The sequence below is a fragment of the Sus scrofa genome, chromosome 15 (assembly GCF_054392235.1).
Source record: "Sus scrofa isolate SSC_HxYL_T2T_F1_AM1 chromosome 15, Sscrofa_HxYL_maternal_Yorkshire_Landrace_v2.0, whole genome shotgun sequence".
NCBI lineage: Eukaryota > Metazoa > Chordata > Mammalia > Artiodactyla > Suidae > Sus > Sus scrofa.
In genome coordinates, this window is record NC_139397.1 from 88,716,014 (window position 1) to 88,739,353 (window position 23,340).

General features: G+C 41.7%; 1 protein-coding gene across 1 annotated transcript in view; it reads right to left on the reverse strand.

Moving 5' to 3' along the window:
* Nucleotides 1-23,340, reverse strand: part of STK39 (serine/threonine kinase 39) — a 310,330-nt gene that overhangs the window by 10,322 nt on the left and 276,668 nt on the right. Inside the window, exon 17 of the mRNA XM_003133454.7 lies at nt 1,599-1,663. Within this exon, the coding sequence (XP_003133502.3) occupies nt 1,599-1,663 (65 nt within the window). The remainder of the gene's footprint in view (nt 1-1,598; nt 1,664-23,340) is intronic.

Below are 23,340 nucleotides of genomic sequence, written 5' to 3' on the forward strand. Positions count from 1 at the left end.
GGTCTCCTGATTTTCCAATTTGACTAATGATGCAATAACCTGCAAAATCATTTCTTTTACAGACATTACAAAGTCTATGTAAATTACCAAGGGAGAAGAGACTCAAGAGAGGGGACTCCAGGGAGCTAGAAAGTGATGAGACGGGGAGATGGGGAGAGTTTCCCCACCAGTCTTACTGCTTATCTAGGAACGGGAGAGTGGGCGTTTTTTACAAAACCTTTAGCAGTATTGCTACTCTAGTTTTATGGTTAAGCAAGTTTAGAGACAAGGGGAATAAACCAGAAAGTTTTAATCCCTTATCTCGTAGTTTATATATTCAAAATAAGGAAAGTGTTCTGGTTTTTGTAACTTCTTTTTTGCAATGTAAAACAATGAATTGAAACACATTAATCTTGGCTTCAAGTGCAGGCACAGGGTGCCATTTTCTCATCAATATATCTTACATATACACAAAACATGTTTACAAAGATGCAGGAGAATTAGAAACATAACAGAGGTGACAGAAGAGTCCCAAGCTAGAAGATGATTTTTTCAATTTGTTAAATTTATCACTCTGTGTCTGACTAAAATGTCCTTTTATTATCAAAACAAAATGAATTTCTTCAGATAAATTCTTTCTATGAAAATCTTTGTGTTTTTCTTTTATCACTCAGCCTGGCCATCTGAAATGAGATGAGAAGCAAGACTCAGAAAGTTAATTAGCACCAGGCTAACATTTACTGTAACTAATCATTTAGCACTTTTTGGCTGTGCACATTTTCCATTAAATTTTCACGAGAAAAAAAGACAGATCATCAATATATGTTGTGCACAGCAAAATACTGGTCATCAAGATCTTAAATTGCTTGCAGCATTCGGACTGGCCCTTGATAGGATTAATTTATAGCTTAAAAGTAAGTCACTTAATGTATTGTTTGCAAAAACTTTCAGAAAAATAGTCACTTTTGACTATGTCGAAGTCTCACCATTTCTGGCCATGATCAAGGTCTCCTGATTTCATGAGGAGCCCAGAATGCTCTCAGTATCTATACCTCTGTGGCCACCCTCGTTCTTAAATTTAAAATCAACTCATGCAGAAAAACTACTCCAATACCTCCTCTCCATGGGACTCTGTTATTGTAATTTGAAATGTAGAGCTAAGATGTTGTCTTTGTTCACTAGCCTTCAGTGAGCTGTTCTACAATCACTTCCAATTACTTAAACCATTTCCACAACAATTGGCCTCAATTTTTAAAAGTTAGAACCACTTGGCTGTTGCTTCAGGAAAGCTTTACTAAGAGTGTTGCTAGGAACTCAGTTTCATTTTGTCTTTACAGTGAAGTCGCCATACAAACTGGAAGCAAAATGGTACCGGCTTCAAGAATTTTCAAATGGCCACACTAAAAGATGTGATGGTAAAAGAATGAGCTATGTTCATGAAATTTCCCATCACCATCAGAAATGTTCCCAAATGTTGACCAGGCAAATGATGAATGCAAAAATGGATCCCTCCCACAAAGGCCCCCAAAACAGCATTAGGAAACAAGTTAATATATTATTACTCCTTGATGGAACGGCATGGCAAAATATTTACCTTCTTTCCATAACTTTCCACTTACCAACTTAAATGTCAATGTTTTTAAAGCTTTGGGATCATCTACAATCTTCTGTAAATTAGCAGCCACTGTAAAACACAAACATGGAGAAAAAGCATCTAAATTATTTCTAGTAACACTGGATTTCCACATCAGTGATTCAGAAAATCTGACTAATGATGCAATAACCTGCAAAATCATTTCTTTTACAGACATTACAAAGTCTATATAAATGACCAAAGTACTCATAAAGACATTTTCTACAACAACCTACATCTTCAGCACATCTGAATCACTATAAATTGACCCCACATTTTATACAATAAAATGAGAAATTACTTTCTAATGGGAAGTAGAAATGAGAGTAGCCCCCAGTGTTTCTGCTCCCTGGTTTTTCTCAACACGCATGCCTAAGAAACCTATTAGCCAGGAGAGGGTGGTACAAAACAGAGAGGGGAAGTATTTGCACAGACCTGTTTCTTTGGAAATAATAGGTCAGTGCATTTGAACTCCTATCCCTATAAACCCACTCAATTTTCTGCATCCATTTTCACCAAAGCAACAACATACAGTGGATAGTCACCTCCACGACTCAGGCATATGTTTTAGTGCTTTTAGAGCAGAAGGATCTGTCAAAGCAGGGAAATACCACCTTGAGCAACACACAGTCAGCTGAACGGGGTGAAGCACTATAGCCTGACAGTCTGGAGCTCAATCAATAGTGAAGCTGTGTTTTTAGCATGAGCCAGGCTCAGAGACCTGCCCTGCGCTCTGTGGTGCCATGATGTATTTGATGCTCTTGTAGAGAAGTCAGCCTTTCCTGCATAGGGTACTCTTTATGAACAGAATTCTCAAGAGGAGATGCAGATGGAAATTTAACACCCCGCTCTTTCCACATCTAAGTCTATAAAGTACAATGCACTCAAAGTCAAGTGCTATTGGTCAGGGAGAGCGAAGTTACTACTGAAGAAATTAGGGGAGAAAGTCTCTATCATTTTAATTTTTCTTGAGGAAAATCCCCTGTTGCTTCACTAACTAGGCATCTGAAAAGTTACGTATTTTAAGAAGAAACAGGAAGAGAAAATAGTAACCATTTTAAAAAAGTGTTTCAAGTAGAAAGAAAATCTGTGCAAATTTTATTTTTCTCTAAGTTGACTAAAAACTACCTAAATACATGGATTTTTGGCAGATTAGTTTATTTCATTTAATCCATCTGTGGAGGAGAAAAAAATGAAAATTGTATCTTCACTGTGACCTCTTTCTCTTTATAAACCATAATTTCAAGCACTATTTTATCTTCATCTACTGCCCTCTTAATCCTTCCATTCTGAGTGATCTGCAAAGTGTCATTTTTGTTAACACCCCTCTCCCCCACTCAGCGTTATCTCTCACCCCTCTTGGTTTTTTTTTTTTTTTTTTTTTGGCCCCCACAAGCAAACTCTCACACATACCAGGTATGCATCCTGGGCTACCAACCTCAGTCTAGTTATCATCACCAAGCTTCTTTGGGTCTCCTTGAGAGTTCTCTGAACTTATCTCAGACACTAAACTCAGCTAGTAATCCATGTAAGAAACACTGGCTCATGGAGGAAAAAGCTCTGCTGTGAAATTCTGCCCAGTAAAATCCAGTACTCGCTGTGTCAGGGCATTCTGACTATATGCAAATTGCAGCAACTGGACACAGTCACCATTTTCTTAAAGCATAAAAGTGTTCTAATAGTTCCTCTGACTTGGACTGATTTCATGAGTGGCCATAAAGTCTTCATATGAATTTCAGCCCTTTCATTAGAGAGTCTCAGTTAATGGGGGTGATTTACTGCCTTGTTCTGGGTCATCTATTTCCAGTCTGCTCTCTAATTCTGCCAAAAGCAGAGCTCCATCCTACACTAATTCACAGCCCTCTCTTTGGTGGACATGCATCTGTGCTAGCGCCAATTTCCAAGGAGTAGGGCTAAACAAGTTGTAGCCTGGAGGGCAAGACTGAGCCACCAGCATCTTAAACAATCACCCCAGCAACCATGGTCCCCAAGTGTGATTCCTACACCTTGGGGACATTAGAAATTCAAATTCTGTCTTCCGCTCAAAAGCAAAAATAGCAAAACTGGCCACTTACCTGATTACTTATCCCAGCTGCTAGGCTTATTTTCAATTTAGCTGATTCTAATTTGTTGTAAAGTGCTATAAAATACCTCCATTTAACTGACATCACATAAAATTCAGGGTGATGCTAATTTCTCTTCCAGTAGCAATGCTCATTAAAAAGATGGGTGTCACTGTTTTCTCCCTTCTCCTGACTGTGCACCTGGATTTCTAAAATAAAAACGCTCCTTACCTGGAACGTGAGCTGAGAGGAAGGGCTGGCTAGGGCTAGTTGTTACCTTAGAGCTTCTCAAGTAGTGCTGACAGCTTCGTGTTTTAAGATACTCTAGTTTGGAGTTCCCGTCGTGGCTCAGTGGTTAATGAATCTGACTAAGAACCCTGAGGTTGTGGGTTTGATCCTTGCCTTTGCCCAGTGGGTTAAGGATCCGGTATTGCCATGAGCTATGGTGTAGGTTGCAGATGCGGCTCGGATCCTGCGTTGCTGTGGCTCTGGCATAAGCTTGGCAGCTATAGCTCCGATTAGACCCCTAGCCTGGGAACCTCCATATGCCACGGGTGCGGCCCTCGAAAAGGAAAAAAGACCAAAAAAGACCTCTAGTTTTCCCCCCAAATATGGGGCTCCTGAACCCTGCTTACTAAGCATGGTCCTCAATGCATTTCTGATCCCAACCGGCTTTTTCCAATAAAGCTCATTGCCCTAGTTTCTGATCAAGACTCTGTTTTATTCCTTGAACTTGAACCTGCTCTCCTCCCCAGTCCACTCTTTTTGGGATCTGTGCACTTTCTGTCTCTTGGCCACACAAGACATAATACTCACCAAGGCCCCAGAGAGACTGTGGCCCTCTTGTGTGAACCATCTGTTTCTTGATATTTTTTTGTCCCTGTGTCACACTGTAGGCTTGAGAAGTTTCTATTTGCTCTTTAGGATAACATCTGGTCTAAGGTATGGTAAGTGTTGTACTTTATGAAGCTGTAATAACATCATTAAGAACCACATGGAAAAAGACACTGATGCCCTGTACCTCCCTGAATTTAAACAGAGAAGGCAATAAGATTGTCCTGGGGCTAATCCATCAGAGACAAGGCAGCAGAGCTGACATTTCCCTGGCAAACTGAGTCGGGCATTCTCCAGACACTGCTTTCTCTATAAACTCTTTGTAACCCTTGGATTCTCTACACCTTGACAGTTCGGAAAGTAACAGAGAGATAATGACTGTTTAACAGCCTGTGTTTGTATTCTGAGTGATTAGTGAAAAGATCCACTTTTCTGCCCCACATACCAGTGTATTTCACAACAATCTCATCTAGCACTGATGTTCTGACGGAGGTGACTTAATTTACTTAATTCAAGTTATTCTCAAGCAAAAGCACGCCAAATGAACACCAAGTCTGATATATTCCCCTGGAGGAAATTATGAGACAGACAAAAGTGCAGACCCAGGTAACCTGACAAGATGATAACATCACAATATTGTTTTACTCAAAGACACACCCTGTACATTGCACTGTTGCAGAAAGCAGCATGAGATTGCAAAGAAAGACAGAGACATGGGTGTCAAAAGAAAATCCAAGCTCTAATAAGTAAGGAGAAAAGGAGATGCTAGGAGGGTGAGTGTCTCGTGGTTACTGCTATAACACTAATGCAAAATTATGGCTAATTAGCACTCTATTTGGGACAAAAGGAAAGAGATTTCCCTTATTATCTCTGCTAAATCTCCAGGCTCTTATGTCCATGAAATGTAGCACAGCATGTGAGAGCCTGAATTCTCCAGCCAGAGCGCCTGGGTTCAAATCCTCCTGTGTGGCCCTGTGAACCTGGGCAAGGTTCTTTAGCCTGTTGGTACATGAGGTTATACATCTGTAAAATGTGGATGTTAATGGTAGTGCCCAACAGGGCTGTTCTGAAGACTGAGTTAATAACAAAGTGCTTAAATAGTGCACAGAAACTGACTTCTCAGTGCCTCCAGGGCTCCAGCACAAATGCAGCCGCCATCATCGCCTTAAGCATCCTACAGTAACCTGCTTCCACCCCAGTCCCTCAGTATCCCCCCGCAGTCAGATGCGCCTTCCAACATGCACTCAGACCAGGTGACTTTTCTACTCAAACCCCTGTGATAAGCTTTCCCACCCAGAGGAAAAACAAGAGTCTCCACAAGGAGTTGGCCTCCTGGCCCAGGTCTGACCTCATCCCTCAGCTTTCTTTCTTGCTGTCCCTGTTCCAGACACAAAAGCCTCGGTGCTGCCCCTTGAGCCTTCAAAGCAGGCTCCCCCCACAACCCCAGACCCTCTCTACCTGCCATTCTTCTGCCAGAAATGCTGCTTCTCCGTGACTGCTCCTCTCTCTCCAAGTGGCTGCTCACATGTCCCTGGCTACCCGATCACCACCCCTCCACAGCTCTACTCTCTAGTTCCTTACCCGGATTTTTTTTTTTTTTTTCACAGCATTTATCATCACCGCAAATGCTATTTATGAAATTTTGGATGTGGCTTTTCGCTTATCACCTCCCACCCCGCCCCGAGGAATATGAGCTCCTAAGGGTGTAGGAACTTTAATCTGTCTGTTCACTGCTTTGTTCCTCGTGCCGGACACATAGTGTCAATATAGAAGGTTCTAAGATCCTAAAAACCCCAGGTCAATAGCCTCTTATAGGAGAATTATTCATACCTTACAAGACTTCTACAAATGTGTTTCCTAAGCAGTAATCTCATTTACTTTCCAAAAGCAAATTAATTAACTCTTGGCTCATCTCAAATGAATATCCTAGGCAACCATGACTTAAAAGATGGGCCATTTTTCTTTTTCTAAAAATTGAGATAGAATTAATATAGAATATTAAACTAGTTTCAGATGTACAACATATTGTTTCAATGTGTATATCTATTACGAAATGACTGCAGTAAGTCTAGTTAACATCCATCACTACATGCTGGGCCCTGGGGTGTAGCCATAGTGAGTTTGCGAAAGTCCTCTGACAGCTATTTCTCAGTCCACCATAGTCTTGTGAGTCTTGTGGACATTTCAATGCTGGATGGGTGTTGTTTTTTTTTTTTTGGCGGCAAGGGGTGGGGTGTCATCTCTCAGGTGCAATGGTGGAGTTTAAGGCAAAATTGTGCCCCTTCTACCTGTTTCAAGGTGGGTCTTTTGCTCATTTGCCTGATATATAGGCATTGCGCAGGTCACTTTAGGGTTTCTTTCAGAGGAAACTATTCCATACAGCTATAGATTCAGTGCATCTGTGGAAGGAATTGAGTCTAGCATCCTCCTGTGTCACATCTAGAACTGGGACACAGGATTTCTAATCCATCTGCAGTTTCCAACAGTTCTGCCTTTAACACAGGTTTGAAATGGTTTACTTCTCTTCATCTCTACTATCTCCACCCCATTTCATCCACAATGAATCACCAAGATTGGCTGGTTTTTTTTTGCTTTTTAGGGGCCGCACCCACAGCATATGGAGGTTCCCAGGTTAGGGGTCCAATCGGAGCTATAGCTGAGGGCCTATGCCACAGCCACAGCCACATCAGATCCAAGCCTCATCTGCGACCTTCACCACAGCTCATGGAAACACCAGATCCTTAACCCACTGAATGAGGCCAGGGCTCGAACCTGCAACTTCATGGTTCCTAGTTGGATTTGTTTCTGCTGTGCCACGATGGGAACTCCAGGATGGGAGGGTTTTCATTAATTTTTTTCAGAGTCCAGGTGAGTCCCCAGGTAAACCAGCCATACTAGCATAGGTGGTCCCCAGACAAAAGGAATCTACAGTGGGTGGTAGAGGAGGATGTAGTGAGCATCAGTGTGACCTCCAGACCAGCTACCGCAGTGAGGACTAGAAGTCACACCACTGCCTAGGGAACAAGACCAACCCCTCCTGGAGGATCCATGTGGTGCACAGGGGGACAGCCATGAATACTGTATTGTGCAGCCCAGACCTGCTCTTCAGGAATGAAGCAACTGTCCTCCCATCTAGTGGGTTATGGTGGCTGATGACCCTCAGCTCATCCCTCTTTGGGAATGCCCTTTGCCAAAGAGTGCTGTCTCATCCCAAGTTGGTGCTCTCCCCAAAGGCAGCCTGAACCAATGACTGATCAATAAGCAGCAAGGCCTCACTGTCTCAGGGCAGGACTAGGAGTCATCTTAGAACCACAGCTCCCTAAGGGATTAGAAGGAGCCTTTGCTGTGGTCCAATTGTAGCTGAATGCCTCTGTCTGCAAAAGTCTACTTCCTTCACTCTCTCACAGATGTCAGTCATGAAACCATCCTCAGAAAACCACCTGCATGCAAATCTATGCCTCTGAGTCTTCTTCCTGGGAAATCTTAAGACTCCATCCACAGATGGAGGACATGGTACAGTCACCATAGAAAGTGTTTCCATTATTGAAATTTTAAGACAGTACAAATGATAAAATATTTGAGAAAAGGGGGAATCAGTTTATTTATTTATTTATTTATTTTTTAGGGCCGCACCTGAGGCATATGGAAGTTCCAAGGCTAGGGGTCAAACTGGAGCTACAGTTCCTGGCCACACCACAGCCATAGCAACGCCAGATCTGAGCCATGTCTGCGACCTAAACCATAGCTCTCAGCAATGCCAGATCCTTAACCCACTGAGCAAGGCCAGGGATTGATCCCACATCCTCATGGACACTAGTTGGGTTTGTCACCACTGAACCACAATGGGGAACTCCCAAAACCAGTCTATTATAAAATAGCTTTCTTTGCATTTCACTCAAAATTAGGCTCCCAGGTGAAAAGAAAAACTTGTAGTTAGATTTTAGGAATGTTACAGTTACTTATAAGCAAACAACCCTTGAGATCAAAATTTTAAACAGAATTAAGTATTAGTAGTATTTACATACAGCAGGAAGAGATTACGGGAAATCAAAGAATCAGAAACATACTTGCCATTCTCATCAAGATTTGGGTAAATTCCAGTTAATTACTATTATCTGGGCATAATGGGAAAGTGTGAAACAGTATGGAATAGGTAAAGTGGCGGGTATTGAATCTGTCCTTTAAAATGTAATAATAAAATTGATATTTTCATCTTGAGTTTCCCTTACTGTACCTTCAGGTCGGGCTTTATGAACTGGACCACAGTATGGTAATGGAAGGGTCTGATAATTGTTGTGTTATTATTGTTCATTCTGAAAGCCATGGAATAGCATAATCAATTAAATTGCAGCCTCACTTAGGAGGTGGAGGTTATAGACTGGTACGTTTATAGTTTACTGTATGAAGAATGGCTAAATGTTAAAGCCATGCTTGCCAAGAATATTCAACTTTCACCTGAGATGAAAATAAGATTAATTTACTTGCTTTGAAAAAAAAAAACAGGATTATTTTTTCAGAGATATAGTTGTTGGAAAGGGCTTGAGTTCTTCAAAAAATAGGATGAATTCTACAGGTGTCGTAACCTGGGGTCTTTAGTCTTGGGATCCTTTAAATTATAGGCCAAACATTGTCTGCATATTTCTGGGGAGAAGGTGAATAGCTTTTACTGGATTCTTATGGGGTCATGTCCAGTATAATTCTAACAATCACTGTCCCAAATGCTCACTACCATCTTCTCTTACTCGAACATGAGCAACGTGGAGGTGGGGCCTTTGGTTTATTTTTACAATGGCTTTCCTGAAGTATAACTGACATACAATAAGCTGCACACATTTTCAATGTGGTAAGTTTAAAAAAAATTTTTTTTCTTTTTATGGTGACACCTGTGGTACATGGAAATTCCTGGACCAGAAGCATAATCACAGCTGTGGCTGAGGTCTACCGCACAGCCATGGCAATGTCAGATCTGAGCCTAATCTGCTACCTATGCTGCAGCTTGGGGCAATGCCAGAGCCTTTACTGATTGATTGATTGATTGATTGATTTAAATATTGATTTAAATATTGATTTATTTAGGGCCAAACCCATGGCATATGGAGGTTCCCAGGCTAGGGGTCGAATCAGAGCTACAGCTGCCGGCCTAGACAATAGCCACAGCCATGCCAGATCTGAGCTGCTCTGCGACCTACACCACAGCTCACGGCAATGCTGGATCCTTAACCCACTGAGCAAGGCCAGGGATTGAACCCACAACCTCTTGGTTCCTAGTCAGATTCGTTTCTACTGCACCACAACAGGAACTCCATTGCCAGATACTTAACCCACTGAATGAGGCCAGGGATTGAACCCACACCCTCACAGAGAAGTCAGGTCCTTAACCCTCTAAGTCACGACTTGAACTCCTAGTTTTGGCTGCATCCTAGGCACATGGGAGTTCCTGGGCCAGACTGCGATCTATACCATAGCTGTGGCAATGCCGGATCCTTAAACCACTGTGCCAAGGCAGGAGTGCCACAATGTGGCAACTTTTGACACATGTTTGTGCCAGTAAAACCATCACCAGAAGCAAGATAATGAAGGTATTCGTGACACCCCCAAACTTCCTCAGACCCTTTATTTATTTATTTGTCTTTTTAGGGCCTCACCCACAACATATGGAGATTACCAGGCTGGGGGTCCAATCGGAGCTATAGCCACCAGCCTACACCACAGCCACAGCCGTGCCAGATCCGAGCCACGTTTGCAACCTTTACCACAGCTCACAGTAATGCCAGATTCTTAACCCACTGAGCGAGGCCAGGGATCGAACCCGAGTCCTCATGGAGGGTAGTTAGGTTCGTTAACCACTGAGCCACGATCGGTGCTCCCCCTCAGACCCTTTATAATTCCCCCACCTTTCCCTCTTTTTAATCTCTATAGGAAACCATGGTCCCGTTTTCTGTCACCATAGATTAATCTGCATTTTCTAAAAGTTCATTCAAGTGGAGTCATATAAGCACATACTCATTTTGCCTGGCTTTTCTCACCTATCATAATCATTTTGAAATCTGCCCATACTGCAGGTGTATCATCGATTCTTTCCTGTTTATCCCTAAGTAGTATTTCAATGAATGACTACATGACAGTTTATGTATTTACCTCTTGATGGACATTTGGGTTACTTCTAGGGTTGGCTATTATAAATGAAGCTGTTATCAACATTTATGTACAAGTCTTTGTACAGACATACATTCCCCTCTAATTTGGGTAGATACCTAGGACTAGAATGGCTAGGTCACATGGTAGATGTGAATAACTTTTAAAAAAACTGCCAAAATATTTTTGAGGGTGATTGTGCCATTTTTGTATTCCCACCAGCCGTGTATGAGATTTCTAGTTTCTTACCCACTTGTCAACACTCTGTATGATCAGTCATTTTAATTTTAGCCATTCTAATTACTGTGTAGTAAAATCTCACCGTAGTTTTAAATTGCATTTCCCTAATAGAGCATCTTTCCGTATACATATGTGGTGGAGTCTTTTTATAGCCATTTTCTGACAAGGAAAGTATTAAGTGATTTTTTAATGTGTAGATCCTAAGTCTGAGTTGAATTAAAGAAAAAGAAGGAAATAATTATATCATGGAAGGCAGAAGAGATAAAACACAGGACAGTCATCTAACTTTGTTTTCTACAGACACCAAGAAAAGACTTTCCAGGTCTTTGCTGTGTACAGTGAAAAGTTTTTACGTAATTATGCTACATGTTTAGATTCCAAAAGAGGCTTATACTCAGGTGCACTTTCTGGAAATATTAACAAGACTATATGTGCATGAAGGCAAAACATACTCTGGGATTCTGATGACAATCTCACAACCATTCTTGAGGGAGGACTTACATGCAAAGTATTAACTGAGTTCAAACTAAGACAACAGGGCAACTGCTCTCCAGTGCACTGTATGTGGAAGACAATACAATTTGTGTCTCCCTTAGTGCCTCCATCCCTTGACTAAAAACAAAAACACTTACAGAAACAAGTCTATATAACCTAAGTCTGTGTAAGTCCTTAAGCCGCCTCTACAACTTTGAAAAATCATATGAATTTTAGAAAAATTCTCAACAGTTAGAGGAAATACGCCGAAGGGAAACAAAACACTTAACTTCATGGGAATTACTTTTTTCTTACTGTCACTTGCGCTTCACCCTAATCTGTTTTATAAAGAGGTTTTTGCAATAGTCACATATTAACAGGATGCACACACACTGAGATTTAAACTAGGGTCCTCTGGACTAGGAAAAGCTTTGGAAAAGTTAAAAGTAATGAGACAGTAAATGCTACTTAAATTATGGACCAGTGCAGCCAACTGAGGCAGAGCCATCTGGCAAAAGCACAAACAGCAGAGAAGTCTGAAGGACTCTGAGCCTGGCACGTGGTGGCAGCCTTCCAAACAGAAGCATTTTGCACACATGTGGCCCACCCACACTTGTTTATATTATATGGCACTGCGCCCCAGAGAAAGACACCTACTTTATCTTCACTTCTTGAGTGTTTTCTAAAGACTGTGTTATATCCCAAAGCATTTAAAGTAAGGGTTTAGTAGCCAATGAAAAGTACAGAGCAAGGTTGAATAATTTTCTTCTTCAATAATAAGAAATGGACACAGTTCAAGAGTTGGCTGGGTCTTCATTGGAGGTTAGGCCATACTAAAAAATAAAGAACACAGTCACCCTACTTATTAGGGAGCTAGAATGACAGTCTAATACTGAGCCTGGTACCTGGTGGGTGCTAAATGAATTAACAGTGAAAGGTCAGCGAGTACATGGTTGCCAAAATTAGAAAGTGTTTTTCCGGAAGCTCATATTTCTCCTCTGCAAAGATGAAGATAAGTAGAGTGATCAGGGTGAATTTAAAAAGTTTATCATATCAGACCTCCCCCTTCCACTTTACCAACTCATGGTACAGCAGCAACCTCCTAGGTCTTTTTAAGTGCTTCAATTCTTCCCTCTCTCCAACTTGCAAAGGGGAAGGAAGCATGAAGACAGACAAGGTCTGTTTAGCTCACTGTGGTACACCCAATACCCAGTACAGGTTCTGCCGCAGAGAACGTGCACATAATTAATTATGGATGAATGCATGAAAATAAACTAGTGGTGTATTTTTTTTTCAAAGAGAACATGTTAACTCTTCTAGGCACCTGCAATTAAATCTGAGCCTTATTCTCTCATTATGGGTAGGATGGATTTCATAGTAAGGAAATTTTAGTTCATTACAAACTAGTGAAGATAGAATTATTCTCCTTTATTGTGCAAGGAAGGGATAAAGCCTCTCCTGCCACAAAGAGTGGAAAAGTTTGGGCATTCAAGGGTATCTTCTGATTATGGTAGACTGAACTTGAGACATCCTCATCCCTGCCTTCTGCATTAGGTCCCCCAGATGCTTATCCCATCTTTTAATTATGCCAGATGTCTAGCCTAATGCCCTAGGTCTCCTCTCCTTGAATTATGACATTTGAACTATGTTCCCCTCCCATCCTGTACCTGCTCCCATCCCAGCTTCAAAACTCAAAGGTTCTGGACTCTAATTTCTGCTGTTTCCAACCCTCCAGAGTCTAGGCATGTGGGGGTGGGGAGCAATAGTACTCAAAGATTCTTAGATACATATTTTATCATGAGAAAGTAGCTCATGAAGTGACTAGACAACTTGGCTCTGCTGTGCTGTGGGGCAAGGTTGGGGATGGAGGGCACAGAGTGTTATACGTTGGGTACAAGGAAACTCAAGCTCTTGCCTATTAAAATCCATGTTTTTTAAAAAGCAGGTGTGTGTTCCAATATGGATACTATAGGAGGCATTCAGGTATTAAACTAATTCTTACAAAAGTGGGTACCCTGAACTGCTAAGGTGTTCCTGCTGGACACTGGGCAGATACAAATGTAAGTAATGGAAACCTTGCCTTGCTTAGTGAGTGGGCAGACTCATAAACAAATGATTACAGGAGTGCTGCTGGAGGGGACAGACCAAGGAGCAAAGACAGCAAAGAGGCAAACTGCCTGGAGAGTTCTGGGTATGATGCTAGGAAGAGGTGATACGTGAAAGAAGAGGAGGAGTTTGCCAGGGCACTGGGAGCATTCCAGGTAGAGGATGAGCATGTGAAAGGCGGGAGCAGAACAAGTCTGAGTGCCACAATGAAGGGGCCAGTACACTGGAGCGAGCCTGGGCTGAGGGATGAGGGGAGATACAGGTGAGGAAGCTGGCAGAGGCCAATCATCTACGCCTGGTCCACCAAAGGATTGTGGCCTTCATCTTATAGGAAAGGAGTTTTAAACATGACACCAGTTAATAATGGTATTAGCAATACACACTGAAGAATGTTATCATTATTCATGAAAGCTGGAGAAATATAAAGTTTCAGCTTGGCTATGTAAAAGGAAAAATATTTTAACAGTCACATGAAATACTGATTAGAATTGAAAATAACATTAAATTGTCAACTTTTTAATGCACGTTTCCTTTTCCATTATGGCTTATCACAGGATATTGAATATAGTTCCCTGTGCTATATAGTAGGACCTTGTTGTTTATTCATCCTATACATAATAGTCTCCATCCACTAATCCCAAACTCCTACTCCATCCCTCCCCCATGGGATGTTTTCTATGTCTGTGAGTCTGTTGCTGTTTTGTGGATAAGTTCATTTGTGTCGTACTTTAGATTTCACATATAGGTGATTACCATATGGTATTTTTCTTTCTCTTTCTGACTTCCTTAGTATGGTCATTTCTAGGTCCATCCATATTGCTGTCAATGGCATTATGTCATTCTTTTTATGGCTGAGTAATATTCCATTGTATATGTGTAACACATATTCATTCATCTGTCAGTGGGCATTTAGGTGGCTTCCTTGTCTTGGCTGTCGTAAACAGTGCTGCTATGAACACAGGGGTACATGTATCCTTTTGAATTATAGTTTTGTCCAGATATATGCCCAGAAGTGTGGTTGCTGGATCATATGGAGCTCTATTTTCAGTTTTTTTGAGGAACTTCCATACTGTCATTCATAGTGGCTGCACCAATTTACATTTTTACCAACATTGTAGGAGGGTAGCCTATTTAATGCATTTTTAAAAGCTTTATACATATAGAGCCAGTGTTCATATTTATAGCTCATGTAGAATGATGTTCTCACACAGGCTGTGAAAAAAGTTAAAGTACATTGTCTGGGTTAAGATACACTGAAGTGGGCATAAAAATACCTGACATTATGGAGTTCCCTTTGTGGCTTAATGGTTATGAACCCAACTAAGATCCATGAGGATGCAGGCTAGATCCCTGACCTTGCTCAGTGGGTTAAGGATCTGGCAGCTGTGGTGTAGGTTGCAGACGAGGCTTGGATCTGGCATTGCTGTGGCTATGGTGGTGGCGTAGGCCAGGAGCTATAGCTCTGATTCGACCCCTAGCCTGGGAACTTCCATATGCTGTGGGTGCAGCCCTAAAAAGCAAAAAACAAAACAAAACAAAAAACCCCTGACTTTAGTACTCTCATGCAGTCAGCTCTGCCTCATTTATTCTAAGACACCTGAGTGCCTGGGATGTGCATTTTAATGCAGCTAACCTTATGTAGAGGAGCTTTTTTCTCCCAGACTATTCATTAATTGAGAAATCAATTTTGCTATATTAGTTGCCCTAATTGAACAGATAAGAATTCCCTTATGAGGGAATTCATTTTTCTTTCCTGATATTGTTCTCTTACCACCAGGGTAATGGAGAAGTAAGAGCTTCTATTGGAAAAAACAAAAACAAAAACAAAAAAACAGTGGGGGGGGGGGGAACACCTTCCGTGGAAGAACTTCAGAATTGACTTTTTGTTTGAACACTTGTTTGTCTTGCCACAATGCTGTATGATTAAAGTTATCAGTGGAAAAGCAGCTTACAATGTGTCCTGATATGAGAAGGGACATCCAGGGGTTACCGACTCCAACGCTGCTTCTTCAGGCAGGACTGTGTGTCTATCATTCAATACCAGGAGGAAGTTGTTTATCCTGCATCTGAGATCAATAGAAGGACTTTCTGATCTTTCTTCATTACCCAATGCCAGAGAGCATACCAGTTATAGCTTTATTCCATGACAGCACGTCTTTTTTTTTTTTTTTAATATAACATGTGAGAATTTTATTATTTATTTATTTATTTTGGTGTTTTTGTCTTTTATGGCCACAGCTGCAGCATATGGAGGTTTCCAGCCTAGGGGTCCAATCGGAACTGTAGCTGCCGGCTTATGCCAGAGCCACAGCAACACGAAAATCTGAGCCACGTCTGTGACCTACACTACAGCTCATGGCAACGCCAGATCTTTAACCCACTGAGTGAGGCCAGGGATTGAACCCATGTCCTCAGATGCTAGTCGAGTTCGCTAACCGCTGAGCCATGACAGGAATTCCGAGAGCGCATCTTTTTTTTTTCTTTCTTTTTTTTTTAAAGCTAATTTTATTTATTTATTTATTTATTGTCTTTTTGCTATTTCTTGAGCCGCTCCCTCGGCATATGGAGTTCCCAGGCTAGGGGTTGAATCAGAGCTGTAGCCACCGGCCTACACCAGAGCCACAGCAACGTGGGATCCGAGCCCCGTCTGCGACCTACACCACAACTCACGGCAACGCCGGATCGTTAACCCACTGAGCAAGGGCAGGGAACGAACCCGCAACCTCATGGTTCCTAGTCGGATTCGTTAACCACTGCGCCACAACAGGAACTCCCCGACACTACATCTTAATGAAACCAGCAACCTTACTGAACTGTTGGTGGACATATGACATTAATTTAGGGGCAACGGAGACTGTCAGTAAAACATAGCTGCGAAGGCTCCACAAATGCATTCTTACTTTCCTTATTAATAAATATTAACTTACGGAGTTCCCATCATAGCGCAGTGGTTAATGAATCCGACTAGGAACCATGAGGTTGCGGGTTGGATCCCTGCCCTTGCTCAGTGGGTTAATGACCCGGCGTTGCCATGAGCTGTGGTGTAGGTCGCAGATGCGGCTGGGATCCTGCGTTGCTGTGGCTCTGGCATAGGCTGGCAGTGACAGCTCCGATTAGACTCCTAGCCTGGGAACCTCTATATGCCGTAGGAGCGGCCCAAGAAATGGCAAAAAAACAAACAAACAAAATATATATGTATATATACATATATATATATTAACTTACATGTTTTGGTGAAAGAAATTTGATTCACACCTACCATAATCCATAAGAAGGTACTTTTAACAAGTAAGTACTGTAAAAATTCAACAGCCTCAAAACAACTTATACTTAAAACTCCACATAATGGGCCTGCACGTCTATCTTATTTGTTAAATAAAATGCAAGGGGAAGAAAGAAAATACAAATACTGCCAAATACTTAAATCGCAGAGTCTACAGTCACAGCTTTTCTAAATCTTTATCCCATTCATATTTCTCTACACTGGAATTCACTAGTTAAACGCACATGGCCAGCAGTGTCTGCTTATACAATACGCGGATCTATTAAACATTCCAATCTTGTTTGGGATGGAGAAAGGAGAGACAATCTTAGATGCATGCTTCAGGAACACTGCCTGTAATGCCAACCACAGTGGAGATAAATATCAAAAAGATACTTTTGTTGCCGTTATCAGAAACTATTTGAAAGAATGGCTGGGGAAATAAGACAGCCTGTAGGGAGGATGTGCTGGGTCTCTAAGGACCAAATGGGAACTAAATACTTCTTCTTACACTTACAGACAGCAACACAAAGCAATCCTGGAAACAGCTACTACAATTTTTACTTTGGTCCTTGCAAGGATATTGGAACTTCTGAACTAAAAGGTTACTGAACTTTCAGAAATGGTATGTTCTTATAAAGGGGTCAGTACATAAATGCACATGAAACATAATGAAACGAACTGAATTTCAGATTTCCATCCCCTTCCTAATCAAGAGAGAAGAGCTCAACTTTGTCTTTCAGCCTTAGGTAGCTGAGTGCAACAAATGGATTTAGACTTTTATGACAGGTAGCAGGTAAAAAATAAGGGAAATAGATGTCACATTGATTTGGGGAATAAAAACCAGAGGGAGACAAACAAAACACTTCTGGTAAAGGAATAGACAAGAAAGGAACACTGTGAGGTCATTATGAGGCACAGGTAGTTTGCTATCCGTGTAAATAAAGCTGTTGATTATCTTGAGGAAGGGAGCCATTTATTGGAGGACGCAGAGAAGGGGCTCACGCAGTGTGCCATAATGAGACTGAGGACTAAGAAGAGTCGCTGGTAATCAGAATACAGAAGAGGAGCCAAAAAAGAGATGCTGACTTGGGAATGATCATCAATAATGCACTAAGGAATAAAAATCAGAAGAATGTTTGACAGCAGTGAAAATGGCAAACATGACTGTGGGCTGTGTGTGCAGCCTCAGAGAACAAGTCAGTGCTACTTATTCCAAGGCTATTTAAGGTAGCAGGATCTCATTAACTCCGGGCAGATCTGGCTTTTCCTACCTATGGGAAGAAATCGAATGAAAAGCTGTGATATGCAACTAAAGACAAGTCCTGGTCCAAAAGACGGGGACACAAGCAAAGACAATGCAATTCCCACTGCAGTTCCACTACAAAACTAAAGCCCTTCCTTTCCCTCTCCCTTCCCAGGGCTTATCGTAATCCTATACTTATAGGATGCTAAGAAGAGGATTAACAGACGTAGATTAGCCAACTGTGAGAAGAGTAAGGATGTACAGACTGCATCCTTTCTAAACTCTGTGATAACATCACTCTTCACTGAAGCATCTATGGCAGCAGAACATTTACGAGAAAAAATACGATACGCTAATCCTGAGGCAAAAGGTAAATGATATTCTCTTTTGTTACTGGTGTACGTTGTTCATGGCTGTCCAATCATTTAAAAAACAGATCATTAAGGAGACGACCCCTGAAATTCTAATCAGATCCTGGGAAGGGCATGGCAGAGGTAACCCCAGCTGGCTGAGATCCGGATGATTTCACAATCAAAGAGCATTCTGTACTCAGCCACATGGTAAACACTGAAACCTCTGAATGACCCTCAAATGAGCATGTCTTTCTATGTCCCCCCCTTTTTTTTTTTGTCTTTTTGTCATTTCTTGGGCCGCTCCCGCGGCATATGGAGGTTCCCAGGCTAGGGGTCCAATCGGAGCTGTAGCTGCCAGCCTACGCCAGAGCCACAGCAACGGGGGATCCGAGCCGCGTCTGCAACCTACACCACAGCTCATGGCAACGCCGGACCGTTAACCCACTGAGCAAGGTCAGGGACCGAACCCGCAACCTCATGGTTCCTAGTCGGATTCGTTAACCACTGCACCATGACAGGAACTCCTCTATGTCCCTTTTAATGAGAGTATTCATTCATTCATTCATTCATTCATTTTGGCTGTACCCTGGGGCACGTGGAAGTTCCCAGACAAGCGACTGAACCGAGCCGCAGCCGTGACCTTTGCCGTAGCTGAGGCAACACTGGATCCTTAACCCACTGCACGGGGCCAGGGATTGAATCCTCACCACTGCAGAGGCAATGCTGGATCCCTAACCCACTATGCCACAGTGGGAACTCCTTAATGAGGTTTTAATTTCATTGACTGCTGATGACCATTGATTGAGAAAGTCCCTGAGTTGACAGTTCATTCTGACTTTGAGGAATTCTGCAACCTGGAATAATGAAGTGGTTCTATCTAATGATTAATGGTAACATATTTACTGAGAATTACCATGCTCTAGATTATCATGTTGTAATCCTCACAGCCACCCCATGAAGCTGGAACGAGCATTTGCCCCATTTTACTCAGGAGAGGTGAAGCACTTTGCCCAAGAAGGCCCAGCTAGGGAAAGGTAGGGGAGGCGGGAGGGCTCTCCAGAGCTTGAACACACAACCACAGTACATGCTGCTTCTCAGATATCTACCTTCTTAAAACAGACCATTACGGTTGGAAGGCGAGCACTTAAAATTTGAGCCTTAAGAAGCACTACTGCTGCCCCTCGTGTATGGGTACTCTCCCCTCCATCAAGGAGCAGGTGCCAGTGTGGCTTCCATCTCCTCTAAAAGCTAATTTTGCTCCTGCAGAGCAGTCACGAGGTTCCAGTGAAGATCCCCTTGGGGATCCAAAGATTGAACCAAGAGAGGCAGCAAAATGCACGTCACAAAGCCCTCATGGTCTCCAGCAGGACTGTTGCAGAAAGAATCAGGGCTTATGCTTCCCAACATAAAATACCATCATCTTTTTGGTCTTAGTGTCTTGCAGCCAAGATTTTTCAGATGCCTCAACACTCAAAACACTTGACAGCTGGTCCCAGTTAAAGCTGTAAAAAAAGGAAGCTGTTTTGAGGATTATTTTGTTGTCGATACTTCTATATCTATTTTCCTGCTTTAAGAAAGGAAAAAACAAAAACAATCTTTTCCTTAGGTGAAGGCTTCATCTTGTTAACATAAGAGGAAAAAAAATGTGGCTGGAATAGAAGGTGGTGACAGGGGTGATTTAGTTTACATTAAATGACAATTTTAGAAATCCACAGGTAAAATTCCTGAGAGATGATAAGCATGTTTAAAAACACCTAAAAAACTGTGGTATCTGGATATATTGAGAAAAATGCCTCTGGCAAGCAAACGGGGTGAGAAAACGGGCAGCTTCACTGCTTGCTTATGCTTTATGGGGAGGCAGCCGCGATGATAAATAGGTTGCAATGAACCACCTATGGTTTTAACATAGAGCAATATTGAAGATACTACGATCCTTGGACCAGAGTGTTCAACTCCCAGTGACCAAGGGCGAGCAGCTCTCCCAGCTGTTACTTTTCTTCTTCAACCACTGACATCCCTTAGTTGATAACAGCTGAGACTATCTGAAGTGGTTAAGGTATGTGACCAATGTTCCACCATTCATTAGCTGCTTCAGGGCATCATAAGGAACTACCACCTGGATCATCCTCTAAGCAATAAAGCTAGTCCTTGCCCCAAACAAGGAATACAAAAACTGTGGTGAATGTGGGACCATGAATGTGTGTTGTTTTTTTTTTAAGATTTTTATTTTTTCCATTACAGTTGATTTACAGTGTTCTGCCAATTTCTGCTATACAGGGAAGTGACCCAGCCATTCATATATATATACACATTCTTTTTCTTACATTATCCTCCATCATGTTTCATCACAAGTGACGAGATATAGTTCCCTGTGCTATACAGCAGGATCTCACTGCTTATCTACTCCAAATGCAACAGTTTGCTTAAATGTCCAATGCTTGGTAATAACATCAGGGAAGTGATCCTTAGAGCAAACTGTCAGGTAAACTATTCTCACCAAATAGCTATCCTCAGGTGGAATTCCCTGCTACCCAATATATTCCTATCCACTGTCTGCAAAGAACCTACAGTACCTGGTTCAAGGAATTGATCTGATTTTCATGTTAAGAATAAGTGCAACAAAATCAGGATGCTAAATAGTCAGCCAGTGCTAGAAGAGAGGTGGTAAATTTGACACCTTAGTAAGAGGTCCTTGGTGAAGACGGCCAGGCAGCAGTGGGTGATGGAGTGAACGGGGCTGAGCTCAAGATTTGGACACCAAGTGCAAAATAATTATTCAAGAAACTTAAGGATTTTGGGGTAAGTTTTTATTGCTATTTATATATCCAGAAACAGGGATTTTTTTTTCTTATAAGAGCAAAAATGAAATAGTCACTTGGTCCAATTACATATTATTTTCATCACACACCTTATATAGACAGGGTATTTTAAAATTACAAGAAATTCTGAACTAAAAAAAGAAAACATCAATCACCCATTAGGAGCATAACTAAGTAAACAGGGTATTAATGCAAAAGGAAAATCATGATCCAAGCTGCCCACCCAGATGCATAAGAGAACTTATTTTCAAATGTAGTGATGGCAGATTAAAATTTCTGGTTGCTATTGGAATAGAACTTAATGTAAGATACAAAATACCAAGGCTAACTGAAAAGAAGCAACAGGTTGAAAGCGTTAAGAACAAATCAAAAACATGGTCAAACACCAGCTAAAAAGTTATTAGAAAGCAAACTAAAAAAACAATCCTCATCTGACAGATATTTCAATAAGGTAAGGATGCAGCTAATGACAAAGAATAACAATTATGTTTCTTTACTAATCTACCTTATCCACGAGGCAGCTGCTTGGGATTACAAAAGGGATGCAGGAAAGACTTCATGGTCCGGCCCTTGATATGCAGGCTCTCACAAGACAAATGAGGGGCCCTGCTCACAATCAAATGACATTTTGGCAAGATTATACAGAGGATTTATTTCTGGCTGGCTAGCTGGAGGTCAGTCAAATATATATGTTTTCCATTTCCTAAAAATTAATCTGCCATAGGTCCACAGTGTGCTGTTCAAACACACATTCAATTCTTAGTTTAGCAGAATCCAAAATCTGGCAGCATTCTAGACGAGATATTGGCATTAGGCTTTTAATGAGAAACGGTGAGATAAAAATGATGAATTCATTCTTGCCTGGGTAATGTAGTAAAAAAACGATTGCCTTCCAGCTTCTGGTTTCTGAGACATAATTCTGGGAGGTAGAAAGCACTGGAACATCTATCCTGCTTAGTCTATAAATCTGAACAGTACAAATACATATCACCAATTTTGGCTGCTAACACATGCCAGTGATTTGACTAAGATCAACAAAACCCGACAGCAAAAAGAGCCTCATACATTTTTACAGCATGTACAAGGATATATTTTAACTCAATCGTTTATTCAACAAATATTTATTGAGTATCTACTAAGCACTCAATATTATTCTATTCGAATGTTCTAGGATACACCAGTCAACAAAGCAGACCAAAAACTGCATGCATGGAACTAAGTCCGGCGATTACTCTCTCAAATAAAGCCACTGAACATGCATCATTTCCGAGAACATACATTTTACCAGGAATTACTAGCCAACGTGCTCAAAATAAAGTCCAAAGAAGCAACAACCTATTAGGAGCCTAGACTAGGAGGGGCTTCCATGGCAAAATGGATGCAGGGTAATTAGCTTCGATTTTAAGAATCATCCAAGATTACCTAGTTGGGAAAAGTAACAAAGGTTTACTATATGTAAATGCCTAGTAAATATTATAAACAATTTCAAAACTTGCTGGTCTGCAAAATCCTATTAATTATAAAGTATTAGAGGTTACGGCTGAGAGAATATAAGAGTTTCTTTCAACTTACACACGACTCCCATGATGGAGCTTCTAAACTGGACAAGAAGAACAAAGCCAAGAGCAGAACGTGACTTAAGCTGTGCACCTGGCCTGAGACCATCATGTGTTGGGATATTCGGCCCTGGGCAGCACAGCACCCACTCTGGGGTCTGAAAGTGGGAGAGTGGTGAACTGAGGAGTGACAGGCTGTCTAAAAACAATCTAAAGGCATGTGAGTTAATTTTAAAATGAATCTGTCTGAGGGGGGGTGGAAGAGGTCATGAAGTTACATCAAAATTATAATCCTCAAGAGCAATGGGGTGGGGTGCTGGGATGATACAGTGATCATCTTTGAGAAAGAACACCACTCTGCTGCTGCCACCTTATCATCATCTAGTCATACAAATACGGCGTGTACATTCGTGCGGCAGTTTGACAAGTCAAGTGGGGAGCAGGTGCTGACTGAATTCAACACTGCTGAGTTCTATCAATAAAGAATTGATAAATGACCAGAAAATCTGCAGTGGAGACAGAATCCCACAGGAGTGACCCCACAGTCACTGTTCCTAAAGCAGGTGCTCTTGCAGGCACTGGCTGTGATGGACCAAGGGCCTGGCCCCCTGAGAAGTCCGTGTCTCCTTAGCCATCATGT